Genomic DNA, 14,875 nt, shown 5'->3' with positions numbered 1-14,875 from the left:
ATCAATAATTTTTTAATATCTAATTTAGTCAATATAACAACTAGTTATTTTTTTATATAAAATTAATTTTTATTTAATAATTTTTTAAAAATGATATTTTTTTTATAAAATAAATTTTTATTTAATGATTTTTTAAAAGTGATAGTTGAGAAGCCAATTTTATAATTTACTTAAAACAAATCTGATTACTAGAAAATTAATGTAATTAATATTTAAAAATTCCCCGAACCAAAAACCCAGAATGAGTTTGGTATTAATGACATTTCTATAGAAAGACTTAGATGAATATAAATTTGTGTAGCGTCATGGAAATTATTTACCTTTTTTAAAAATATAAGTTAAAATTATATATTAAAAAATATTTTAAACTTAATTCAATTTTTATAAAACCTATTCTGTGACATATACTATTAAATATCTTTATCACATATATTATTATTTTATTATAATATAATATTTTATTAAGGGATAATTTTGTAAAGTAAACGTATTTAATCACGTGTGAAATGAAGCAATGTAGCTCTCTCATATATTTGAGATAGTTAATGCCGTTTCAAAAGAGAGTTCCAAAAAAATATTGCTTCAAGAAACAAAACAAACTCTTGACTTATTCTCATTTCTTTTGCAAAGAAACAACAATTACTTCTACGCATAACATTAATATAATATTTAATTATTAACAAATAATGATCGATAATTATTAATATTTAAGTATTACTAAAAAGTAATAAATAATATTTTTTTAAATTAATATGTTTAAGAAATAATTTATTTTCATTCTCTCAACTTATTTTTTTAAAATAATTATATTTTAAAATACATCTAATAATAATTTTGACATTAGATGAAGTTATCTACCTCAAATATTTTTGCTGTGTTATTAAAAGGGTGTAGGTTGGTTAGAGGAAGATCATTTGTAACAGCATGCAGCAAGTAAAGCTGCTATAAAATGGTTAACGTTCAGCTCAAATGTTGCACTCTTTGGAATTCAAATTTCGCCTTCAATCTTTGTAACTGACAGATAAAGGCCGTAATATCTCATCTTTTCTCTCACACTATCAACACAACAAATAATCATCATCATCATGCAGGTATCTAATTCCCTTTCTTCCTTCTTCCTTCTTCCTCATCCTCTGTTCTTCCTCTGTTCCAAAACAGAGACTTCACTTTCCTCTCTTTCTTTCTCGCAGAATCCAACACTTGCGACAACCCTTTTAGCCATTTTGCTCCTTGTCCACTCCTCACTCGCTCTCAAGGTACACCAACTTTATTTAACCTTTTCGATAACCCCTTTTGCCTCTAACTTCGATAAACTTGTCTCCCAACTCCACTCTCTTAAACAGGAAGGAAAAACATGCGTGGCAGACAGGAACTGCGACTCGGGTCTGCACTGCGAAACGTGCGTGGCCAATGGGAACGTGCGACCAAGATGCACTCGCATTCAACCCATCAACCCCTCTTCAAAGGTCTCACCTTTTTGTTGCTGTCGTTGTGCTTTTTGAATTTTGTTCTGTTGTGGCGTGAAAGTGGTGTGCGATGAAGTTTTCAGTTTTTTGAACAGGTAAAAGGGTTGCCGTTTAATCGGTATTCATGGCTGACCACGCATAATTCATTTGCGATTTTGGGTCAGAAACCAATGAAGGGTTCTGTTCTTCTTGCTCCCACCAATCAGCAGGACTCCATCACTAGCCAACTTCATGTGAGTCCTCTTCTGTTACATCATTTTTTTTCTTCTTTAATTGAAAAACTTTATATGAACTTGCTTATATCTTCATGTTTTTCCATCCATTATCAACTAATAGAACTTCTTATCTAATTATTTATCAAAACAATATTATTAATTGACTTAAATCATACAGCTACTATGAAAAGATTATATATAGAAAAAAGGTTTTAAAAACTTGTAATTATAATAAATTGTGCATGGTCTGAAATAAGATAAATATACTAACAACTTATATTGAAAATGATTTTTGATTAATTGATAGAGTAAAATATCAATCTTTGTTTTACTTAGAGAGAACAATGTCAGAGACATTTAATAAGTGTATCTAAGTTTTGTACTTTTATTTTTAGATGATGGTATTTGGATACTAAAAAAATTTGAAATACAGAAACGTTGAAGTAAAGAAAGGGAAAGATCTTTGAAACTTTAAGCAGTTGTTTGAAGAGCATTTGTCGTGTCTCTCATTGTGTCCATTTTACATACCTAGAAAGTAAAGTTTCTGCCTTCTGCTCCTCTCTAAGAACAGAGGAGGGTCCCCACTATGTTTCTTTTCAATTCTTTAAAACTGAAAAGTCAGAAAGTGGTTGGCTATTAATCGCTCTTTTGAAAACAGCACAGGATTTTTCTAACGCGATAATTTGCATTTTAAATAAATTGAGCAACTAGAATTTGTTTACACAGTTGAATAGTTCAAATGGTTACTAGTTTAGTTAGTGACATTATGTGAAATGGATTATTTTTTACTTCTTTAATGAGATACTTGCATTGTTGAAGCCCACCAGTGACGAGGATGGCTTTATCGGTTGTACTAGACACAAAGAATGTCTTGCAAGAGGGAGTTATATTTTAATCTGACTAAACAATTAGGATTGTTTTTCCCTCTCAATATTGCAACTTGTTTCTAGTTTAACTTGATTAGTTATGGCCCTTGTGTGAAAGCTAATTATTTTTAATATAACTTTTTAATGAGGTTAGAGTTGGTAGATTCCACATTGACCCAACAAAAGTTAAAAGTTAAGAACATTTCAAATCTTATTTAAGTAGATGCAATGCAAACTTCGTTTTATAATAAGTTGGTTTTATAAGGTTGAATTAAACTTAATTTCACTTCTTAATTTAATATTATGATATCCGACAAAGTTTATCTTAACGAGAATTTATCTTATAGACGATCCATAATCGATCACCTATAATATATAATAGATCAAACAACATCATTCTTAAAATACTCTACAATCTAAGATACATGGTTCAAAGTGGATGAAAGAGAAGCTATTCCTTGTGAATTTACATTTCATTTCACATTTCAAGTAGAAGGAATCTAAACTGATTTCAGTTGAAGAACTTTGGCACCTTATGCTTATATTTCACATTTGTCTTGTAGAATGGAGTACGAGGGTTGATGCTTGACATGTATGACTTCGAGAATGATGTTTGGCTGTGTCACTCTTTTGGTGGCCAGTGCTACAACTACACAGCTTTTGTAAGTAGGAAATAGCTTAGTTGTTGGTGTTCCGAATTAATGATAATGCAATTAAAAATTTGTATTCTCTGTGACCATGAAATCTGGTAATCAATAGTTGTCTGAAATATGAACAATACAGCAACCTGCCATTAATGTTCTCAAAGAGATTCAAGTATTTCTAGACGCAAACCCATCAGAGATTGTCACTATTTTCATTGAGGATTACGTTACATCTCCAAAAGGCCTAACAAAGGTGTTTGATGCTGCTGGACTGAGAAAATACTGGTTTCCAGTGTCTAGAATGCCCAAAAATGGTGGAAATTGGCCAACAATTGATGATATGGTCAAGAAGAATCAGCGTTTAGTGGTCTTCACTTCAAAAGCATCCAAGGAATCTTCTGAAGGGATAGCCTACGAATGGCGATATTTAGTAGAAAACCAATGTAAGTACAAGTTCCTATAATTTAAGTTTACCATTTTCGACACACCCTCTAACACATTATTTGAAATAGAATTTTATCATTGATTAAACTTCATGAAAAATCATAAATTTGTATGAATCATACTAAATTATAATCAATGATACCGAGTATATTAAAAATGGTGCATTCTTAGTACCCTCTTGAGCAAATACTGATGGGGTTTTGAGAATGCGATTTGCAGATGGAAATGGAGGGATGAAGGTTGGTTCATGTCCAAATCGTGCAGAGTCACCATCTATGAACACAACATCAAGATCATTAGTTCTGTTGAACTTCTTTAGAGATCTTCCTGATGTAACCAAGTCTTGCAAAGACAATTCAGGTCCTTTGCTTGACATGGTCAATACATGCTATGGAGCAGCTGGCAAGCGTTGGCCTAATTTCATTACTGTCGACTTCTACAAGGTGTTACAATATTAGCCATGATTGGCATTGCCAACTTATAGACTGAGCAACTATTTGTACCAGTTTTTTTCCATAATAACGAGAAAAAAAAATGAAATAAGTTGTTTTTTGTAAGATAAACATAGCTTAGACAAAGTTAAAAGTAAAATTTCATAGCAGTTTTTACAAATTCATTTGTACATAGGCTGAATTTAACATAGTAAACTTTTCATTACATTGATGTTTCAGAGGAGTGATGGAGGAGGAGCTTCAGAAGCACTAGATGTTGCTAATGGTCATCTAGTGTGTGGATGTGAAAACATGGCCATCTGCAAGGTTTTGCATCAAACATGCTACACATTAAATTTCCTCTCCCTCTCTATAGTAATAACGAATTTGGATTTGTGCAGGCTAACATGACATTTGGAGCTTGTGAGGTACCTGAGGCTGAAACAACTCCTTCCCCTGCAGCAGCACGTGACAGTAGCTTTGGTGTTAGAAATTGCAACCAAGTTTATTTGTTGTGGTCTTTGGCCACCACTGTTTTTGTGGGCATGCTTGTGGCATTGTAAATAGACATTTCCCTTGTTTATAATTAGGAGAAAGTGTGTGAAGAAACCATTTTTGGGGATAATGTTGAACCTTTGGTGCAGACATTACTTCAACTTTGAGAGCAACTTTGGAAAGTGTAGTTCTAATTTTATAGTCATATATGGCTAAGTTATTTTGAATTTAGCATTTAGAAATTAAAATGTTATTTTATTTATTTGTTTAGAGACTGTTTTTTAAAAGTATAAAGCACCAAAATCAAAATAAATTTTAAAGACTAAATAAGATCATTACAAAATATCAAATATATACTTGTAAAATCAAGATTTCCATGGTAGTGAGGACAAATAACATATAATAACATAAATTATTTTATCTCCCTTTCCCTTTATAGATATAACAGTAAAGGTATTTTCACAAAGTTAAAGAATTTAGAGAGTTTACTTTTTAAAGAGCTAGATTCCTTTGTAAGTTCATATTTAAAAAATGTACATACATAAAAATTATGGTATTTTATAACGCTAAAGTTTAGAGAATAAAAAATAAATCAATTAGCCTTTAAGAAATAATTTAATAAATTAAAATAAAAATAGTACTTAAGAATTTTAAAAAATATTTAACTCATAAAAACAATCTATTTAACTTACAATAGCTTCTAGAAAATTTAGAAAGTTTATTATCACAATTTGTGACATAACTGATAAATTTTGGACCTCTACCAGAGGCCTATTCTAGTACACCCAATAATCTTACATGCTTAAAAATTGAGATAAAAAATAATTTAAATACATCTTCGAGATGCCTTTAAAAGATAAAATCATGACGAAACTTTGAACTTTAAAACAGATGATACCTCAAATATGATAGTTAACCATAACAGTGTTATATCACTAGACTTGATGTTAGAACATTAAGTCACAATTATCGTGATGCTTAAACCCTTAGGTTTTTAAGTGTTTTTCAGTGTTGTTGCCCCGCGCAGGCCGCGGATTATGCGGGGCGAGCTAATGCGAGTTGAAAATGTCAGCCCGCCCCGCGTTTTTTACCGCGGGCCGGCCCACCCCACATTTTCACCCCTAATTGAATTGTATAAAATGTTAATCTCTAGTAGGACACACTTAATACAGATCTTTCGACAGGGATGAACTGATATTTTGCTTGTGGAGTATCCTTGATGGATAGATCCATGTATGATCTATACGCTTGTTGAATGTTCTTGATGTATTGATCAGTGTAATATGTATGATTGTTGTATATTGGTAATGAAATGAAATTGGATTAATGTGGTTGATACATGTATTTTGCATGTCTATGTTTGATTGAAAAAGAATTTGGATTATTTATGAATTATTAATCTAATTGTTTCTTTTTATTTATATGTTTGTATATCAGAAATTTATTTCAATAACTAGTGTATATATTTGTTTGTATTATGAATTACGATGATTGTATTATATATACGAAGATGTATATGTAGAAGTATATGAGAAACATTTGAGGAAGATAGATTTTTGTTTTATTTTAATCCTCCTTTTATAAATATTTGTATTATATATATATATATATTTATGATATGTATGTTCAAATTTATATTTTGAATTACTATAAATTTACTTTAATTAGTTTATAGTACATGAATTGCTTTACATACATGATAAACATAAATATTTTTAAAATTATATCAATAACTATTTAGATAGGTAAATAGTGTTAACATATTTACCTTGAAAATTTTGAAATTTTGGTATGCCATGAATAATGATCGTGAGAGGGCATGTGCAGCCACATTTTCTTTTCAAATCCTGCACTCAATGTCGATACGAATTACTCATAATACAATAATTAACATAATATAAGATTCTCAACACATCATATAAGTGCTTAACATATTGTTATATACTGATTAATTTTACAAACATTCAATTTAATTAAACTTACATTTCACAATTTAACATTTAGTTTTATTAAAACAAACATAAAATAGTCATGAAGATTATTAATTCGAGTTACACACTTAGTTAAACAAACACAAATATTAACACCCCAATCGTTTTTATCAATATTCTATTTAGTTAGATTAACAATTTGTTATTTAACAAATAATAATGATAGATAAGAGATTGATCAATGTTAATTGTTTTTGTTAGGTTAGTTTAATTATTTGATCATTACTCTGACATTTTTTTATTTGTACAAATTTATTATAAAAACCGTTTTAAATTTGTATATTTGTATGATGGGTTTAAGTTTCAGCACCCAAACAAAGTTCACTATGCAACCCTATTTTACATTGAAAATTGCTTCCTACACCATATCATTGACATGCACCAACGCAAAATTTAAACCCAACATTGCTCTTGATTTTATTTTTGCTTATGGATGCACAAATTTGGAAGTGAGTTTTATACATTCCAGATTTCAAAATCTGGAAGGTTATTTTTATATTTCATTTAAACTTTCGAATAGTTATATCCATAAGTGAGTTATGAGTTCTGGATTTTCATATCTGAAATGGTGTACTGTAAATAGTGTTGAGGATTGAGATTTGGAACTCATTTATATTTGCTTATGGATCTTGACATTCGGAAGGTCATTTATGTTGTTCAGGTAAGCTTTCGGATGATGAAATTCGGAAATGACATATTAGTTTCGGATTTGTATATCTGAAACTTTGTAATTTAACTTACGGATATAAATATACAGAGAACAAAATTTTTAAAATCATTAGGGACAAAATAGACATTTCACGTCAGTATGTTGAATGCAAATCTGAACTGATACGGAGCCGGAGAATCAGCCTTTTACATCTCAAAATACCCTTTTTGGAAAGTGAAAAAATGGTGTAGGGTGAGTTTTATGGAGTGTATAAAGAAATACCCTTCCATGCAAGAAAGAGACTTCGAAGCTTGGCCCAATAGTTAACAACTAAAAGAAGGTTATTTCTTTCTACACTTCTTTTATCACCCCATACTTCTTAAAATACCAAAGTTATTTTTTATTATATTTATATTTTTTTATTTCGAAATGGATGATGAGAAAAACTCTAGACTATAGAATTCGTTAGAAATATCTTCCAAATATTTTAATCCATAATGGATTTCTTTAAAAAAAAAAATACAATCCAAATTATAAAATTTGGAAGATACTTTTAGCTTACAAAATACAAAAATTATTTCCAAATTTAAAAATACTTTCCAAATTATATAATTTAGAATTTATATTTATAAATAAAAAAAATATTTTAAATAATAGAATTTGAAAAGTATAAATAAAAAATACATATTATAAAATCTAAAATATATATTTTAAAGAAAAAATAATATTTACTTAACCCTTTGGAATAGAGAAAAAGTTATGGAAGTGCAAGAACTCATGGCTTAGAAAATAGGATACTGTATATTTAGAATTTAATCATTATTTATTGTCAGTTTAAAATATTTTACATTACTAAAGGATGAAAGTAATTATAGATATAATTTTTAAAATATTTTTCTTCAAAAGAAATAAATTTATCATATCATGTATAGTAAGTTACAATTGAATAATAATATAAAATGATTCTATATTTAATTTAATTGCTTATTTTATCACTTAATTATTATATTTTTGCTTATTGTTTAGGAATATTTTTTATTATGCAGTCTAAAAGTCTTCCAAATTAAATAATTTGAAATAATAATTTTATATTCAGTGAAGTTATACGTTAAACTATTTGAATATTAATTCCAGGATTCAATATTATATATGTATTTATAATACATTGACTTTTAGATGACACAATTAGCATAAAACACCTCACTAAAAAAATTTGAGATTATCTAATTCAAAATTTTAATTTTAATTTTAAATTTTGGACCATCAAATGTATAAATTATTTTTGAAACATCAATTTGAAAATATAATTATAAATTTCAATTATTATTCCGAAAATACTTATGGATTAATTCATAATATATTTTATATATTCTAAATTAAACAATGTAAAAAATATTTTGAATTATACAATAATAAAACTGAATTACACGGATAAACTTGTAGGGTACCTCATTTACTTAATGTACCTCAAACTCAAAAAAAAAAAAAAAAATAACAGAAGATGGAAAACGTGGACTTGATAGCAAGGCCATTAACTAAGATGTAAAATAAAATGAAATTGTTATTTACACCTTTAATTTGTATTGTTAAAAATATTAAAATTTTATTTTAGTCCTTTTGAGAAAGCTTCTTTTGAAAGTCAATTTTAAAAAAGAAAAAGAAATACTTTTCATCATAAAAAAAAAGAAAAAAAGATAGTACATATTTCGAATTTAATGATTATTTATTGTTATTTAAAATAGTTAACACTAGTTACCTATCTAAATAATTATTGATATAATTTTTAAAATATTTATGTTTATCATGTATGTAAAACAATTCATGTACTATAAACTTATTAAAGTAAAGTAATTCAAAATATAAATTTAAACATATATATCATGTATATAAAATATAAATATTTATAAAAGGAGGATTAAAATAAAACAAAAATCTATCTTCCTCATATGTTTTTCCTATACTTCTACGTACTACAATCATCGTAATTCATAATACAAACAAATACATGCAAATATTAGCTATTGAAATAAATCTCTAATATACAATCACATAGATCTCACATGAATCTACACATCCAGGATATTCAACAAACAGAATAATATTTGACGCCTTCTGGAAGATACGTCTTAAGTAAGTCATACCAGAGACTAACACTTGATCCAAAGATTACCAGCGAATCCAATATAAATGATCAAGGTACGTTCAACACAACACAAATTGTGCATCTCATATGTCATGGTGTACATGAACTCCCCCATTAACTTATCACCACATGATATCTTAGTCTGTGTGACTTAGATTATCAGTGAAGCTTGGAGATCTCTGTTACCACATACACATCAATACTTAATACACAACAAACCTCAGTCCATGCATTATCCCAAATGTCGAAATTCAATTCCATACCATTTTCATCATACAATATCATTCAAAATGTGATCCACAACATTCAAAAGTATATTTAACATAAAAAAATAACACTTAAATACTAAACCATCAAAATCTAATATTTCTACAAGTTTAAATAATATATAAACAAACAACACAATATATAAACACACAACATCTCTATAAGAGAAATTGAATATTGGGACCAAGTCCCCTCCACATCTAGATCTTCTAGCCTAGGAGGATGCTATTCAAAATTAAATTTAGCTTCTCTTACCTTAATTGTTTGCTTTCCTAGAAACTTCTAAAATTTTATCCTCCGAGTCTAGATAAGCTTCAAGATTTAAGGGTCTAATGCAAGTTATCCAAACAGAACAAAAAATCAGTATATAGTAGAATAAGTTGGGAGGATTAATCTTCTCAATTGACCCCACCAAGATTGATGACTAAATCCTAAGGAAAAACATAAAACAAAGGATCTTTAGAGCAAAAATGAACTTACTTTGTTTGAAAATCTGATCGGGTAGAAATGTTTCTTAACTCGCCAGCTACAACGTGGTTCTATCAAATTCTAAAATAGATGAAGATTGGAAGAGGAAATTAAGAGAGAAGGGAGAGAAGAGAATATGGAGAGAGAGAAAAGAAAGAGGCAAAAAACTGTGGTGGGGGGCTTCTTTACACTTTTTCCTACGTTGTTACATATAGGTCATACATGGATCTATACATCAAGGATATTTAACAAGCAAAATATCATTTGATCCCTGCCGAAAGACCTGTATTAAGTGTGTCCTACTAGAGATTAACATTTTATCCAATTCAATACTTAGATTTCCAAGTGAATCCAATAATCACGGTATCAAGGTAAGTTTAATACAACTCAAATTGTGCATCTACATATGTCACAATGTGCTTGAACTCCCTCTCGATTTTCCACCGATTGATATCTTAGTTTATGTGACTTACACCATCAGTGAAGTTAGGCGATCAACATAAGTTTCAATACTCAATACATAATCGAACAATAGCTCGCACACTATCCCAAATATATGACCTCAATTTCATACAAATTTCACCATTCTCATTAACTATTTTCATACAATACATATAATATTAAAAAAAAATCACAAATCAATTGAATATACAAACTAATATTCTTTTTACATTTATAAAACTATTTCTACATAATCAGTTTCAAAAAGATAAGAAGAGTAGAAAATATTTTTTTTTTTATCTTGAGTGATGATAGTATGGTGCTCCATGACCTAAATTTTGTCTATAGCAAGGAAGTAACAAAGTCCACTCACTTAGTATCAATTGAGATGTATTCTTTATGTGTATTAATATCTTTATATAAAATGTGTGGTTGATAATTTCTTGAACTAAAAGCAAAGGTCGAATAATTTTAAATTTTATGAATAAATATAGAATATGATTTATAGATGAAGACAAGTCATTGGTAGGTGAAAGCAAGATGAGTGTTGAAGTTTTATAAGTTGAGTTATTCGCAAGTCTTTAATGAGTGTTTCCTGAATCCAGTGCCTGGTTCCCTTGACCCAAATTTGGGGAACTATCCCTTCATCCTATAATAATTATTCAAAAGAAAAATAAAAAATAATGCTTTAAACTTTATACACATGGCATTTTAATATAGAGTTTGACCAACATTTTAACTTCAACTACTTATCTCTAACAATTCTATCACTACTTTTATTCATATTTATTTTGCTAAATCATACTTGAAATTTATTATCGATTGACACTTTTATACATAATTCAACTTACAAAATCAGTTTATGAAATAAGATTTGGAATTATATTTCTATCTTATAATTTGATCTTATTTTTATTTAATTTGAGATTTTCAACTTTTGTTATAAAATTATTATTTTTGTTCCAATTTTATTTTATGTTCAATTATCCTTTATTTATAAAAAAAAAATAGTCTGTGGGTAAGTCTATTTATAACTAACAAAAATTAAACTATACAATGAGGGAACAAATCTCTCTTTTAGTAAAGAAGTTTTCTAAAATTTAATGTACCGATAACATCAATAAAAAAATTCAAATATTTTTTTAAATGGTAATATACGAGTATCAAACTAATAGTAAATTATTAATTTTAAATGACTTTAATAAAATTATTAAAAAAAATAAATGATCATTACGGGTTCTATATATAGTGTGGTATGTATTACAATACTAATAGACAGTTTTGTTAATATAGAATATGATAAATATTATTAGAACATCAACGTTAATAATTTTTGTGTATAATGATAATTACAATCTTAAAACCCATCACATTGTGCAGCAAACTATTCAATCTCCTGTCATACTATTATTATATAGGTTGATCACGTGGTTCTATATTGAATATCACTATAATAATCATATTTTAAATATGAAGCCACAAAATTTAAATACACAAAATATTTTATTAATAAAGAAATTTTATGTTTAAATTTTTTATTTTTAATATTCTATGACAATAAGAGTACATTCTCAATAAAAGATAATTTTGTTTCATATATATATATATATATATATATATATCAAAATTCTAAATAAACTGAAATCTTATGTAAAATATATTCGAAATCTTACCTCATTATTAAATAAACAATAATATATACTTTCTCAATAATATTTCAGATTAATAAACAAGTTTATGACATTAAATCGGATTTAAATTTTCCTACAATGATATTAAACTAACATAATTTCTTGAAATTATATTAGAGTAATTTATTACGGAAGTTCACCTAATTCCCTCAAATCCAAAAGTGCTTTTTCTTTTATTTATATATATATATATATATATATATATATATATATATATATATAAAAGTTATGTGTCTTAGTAATCCTTTCAATAAGTACAAATGAATAAAGTTTGAAGCAAATAAGCATTTTCCACTTGCTTTAAATGCACCTCCATAAGATATGGTTACATTTTTGTAATAATGCATTTATTATTTTTTATTAAACACAGGTAAATATATATCTTCAAAAATAAAACATAATAACTCTTATTATCTCTCATATATACATTTGAATGTACATAAATGGACAAGATAGTATCAGAATCCTAACATTTAATCTTAATAAAATAGTGTTCTCGATTTACAATAAAAATAAAATATACAGAATTAAAGTCCCAATAAATACTTAATTAAAACTAATATGACACAATTAAAATCAGTCAAAAAAAATATGAGAAGTTTCCTAATTAAAACTAATATATATATATATATATTTAAATTAAATTTGCTATAATATTTACAAAGTGTTTAAATACAATTTTTAAAAATATACATAGCAAAAATGTTACATTCATTACATATATTAATTATTAGAAGAAAATAATAAATAAATTATTAATGTGTATATTATTAAAATTAAAATTAAAATTAAAATATATTTTATTAACTAAATTTTTTCAAGAGTAATATTACAATATTTTTTCTATAAATTTGTTTACATTTCTTGAAATACCACAAGAGATATTTGACCTTTTTGCACACATTTTAGATTTTGAGAGGGAATTCGAAGAGTTGTGGAAAATATTGAGTTAAAAACTATTGGAATTATAATCATGGTCTTGATTTTATTGAGTTTTACACAAGCCTAATCAAATAGTAAAATTGATGCTGGAGTTTTTTGTAAAGTGAAGTATTTTCTCAAATGTAATGAATAAGTAATGCCTAAACCAAATTGTATACCAAATTGTGAATCACATTGTACTGAATGACTCTCTAATCTGATTTATAAATGTATTACTAGTTGTCAATTCACGAAGTCCATTGTCAGCAACATCAATATCTACTCTTAAAATATTTTCTTATTTTCACGATTTTATAATTTTTCTCTATATTTGATTTCATTAATTATTTTTTTCATAATCTAAATAATTAACTTTGCTTTGTTATGATTGTGACCATTGACTTTACTTGCTTCTCAGGTGCTCATGATCTTATGCACAACGTGATGAATACTTGCATGCAAGAGTGTGAAAAAAAGTTATAATTTGTAACAAGAATTTTTTAGGGAAAAATTCTTAGAAGAAATATTATTCCTACACAATTATGTGGAATAAATCTTAATCAGTAAATAATATTTGTTATTTATTTTTAAAAAAAATTCTAACTACTTTCCTCTATATTTTTATCATCATTTTTATTATTACAAGTTGGATATTAATAAATTATTATTTTTAACAAATATTATCATCAAGTTCTATTAAGAAAGACAATTAGAAAACATTCTTAAAAGAAAGTGATATATAAATTGTGTGAGAGAGATAATGACACGTCAATATATATCTATATGTATAAAATTAGGATAAATTTAAAAATATTTAATTAATTTATACTTTTCAAGTATAAAAAAAATTAAATAAATGAATAAATAGTTAAGCAATTTTTGCTAAGATTGTTAACATTGTAGTATATATGTTTATTTACATAAAGTAATAGGTTTTTTTGTTTCCATATAACATATATGAAGGAAATAATTTAAAATAGTACTTTAACTTAGTTCCAAAGAAAAATAGGAATTATAATAAATATAAAAATAACGATGTAAAATATTGTGTTGAAATAACCTTTGGTTATTTAACTTTATACTATCAAATCAATTCATTATTTTCCTTTACTTCAATTTTTTTAATGTAGTTAAAGTTACATATCCAAAAAAAAAGAGAAAATATAGAGATAAAAAATGGATTTAAAATTTCTTTTATAGGCTTTGAGCGTTCAGATTAGAAACTCACCATGGAGTGTTTCATCAAAATTTGTCCATTCCTTATAAGTACTACTTTGTTGGAATTTAATATATTATAAGAATTAATTAAGATGATCTATATTTGTAATTCTCATATCACAATCTTTTAATAGATCTCACTATATCACATATCTTTAAGATTTGATAGTTACTATGGAGGGTAGCTAATTTATCTTTATATATTTAATAATTTTTTTTTAATAATATTTATTATGTGATGACAAATGATTGTTGTTACTTGAGGTATCAGTATAGTTGAGATGTCAAGTTGTATCGTGATGCATAACATAACCGCTTTTATTTATAAAAAAAAGTTGATGTTAATAACAATTTAAATAGATATTTTCCTTTTAATCCTTTTAGGTGCTCCTAAAGATAAATCTGTGATGAAATTTCGAGTTTCAAAGTGAACAATACAGTAAATGTGGTGATCAATGATATCATCTCAAAATATTTGAAGTCGAAATATTGATATCATCTGCCAAAATAAAAAATATATTTCAA

At 26.7% G+C, this 14,875-nt stretch overlaps 1 protein-coding gene across 1 annotated transcript; it reads left to right on the top strand.

The window, feature by feature from the left end:
- The first annotated feature begins 879 nt into the window (after positions 1-879).
- On the top strand, positions 880-4,831 carry LOC137806428 (PI-PLC X domain-containing protein At5g67130). The gene is made up of 9 exons (XM_068606547.2): positions 880-1,091; positions 1,191-1,256; positions 1,344-1,466; positions 1,562-1,699; positions 3,111-3,209; positions 3,331-3,634; positions 3,855-4,078; positions 4,307-4,393; positions 4,468-4,831. The coding sequence occupies exons 1-9, from the start codon at positions 1,086-1,088 to the stop codon at positions 4,627-4,629; spliced, it is 1,209 nt and encodes a 402-aa protein (XP_068462648.2). The 5' UTR covers positions 880-1,085; the 3' UTR covers positions 4,630-4,831.
- The last annotated feature ends 10,044 nt before the right edge of the window (positions 4,832-14,875 follow it).

Source organism: Phaseolus vulgaris, chromosome 3 (assembly GCF_051622355.1).
Source record: "Phaseolus vulgaris cultivar YP4 chromosome 3, ASM5162235v1, whole genome shotgun sequence".
NCBI lineage: Eukaryota > Viridiplantae > Streptophyta > Magnoliopsida > Fabales > Fabaceae > Phaseolus > Phaseolus vulgaris.
Note: the sequence above shows the minus strand (reverse complement) of the source record. Positions and strands in the feature narration are given on the sequence as shown.

Coding starts and splice junctions, on each gene's coding strand:
- LOC137806428 (XM_068606547.2), top strand. Junction 1,257..1,343: donor ACTCCTCACTCGCTCTCAAG/GTACACCAACTT, acceptor TCTCTTAAACAG/GAAGGAAAAACATGCGTGGC. Junction 4,394..4,467: donor AAAACATGGCCATCTGCAAG/GTTTTGCATCAA, acceptor GGATTTGTGCAG/GCTAACATGACATTTGGAGC.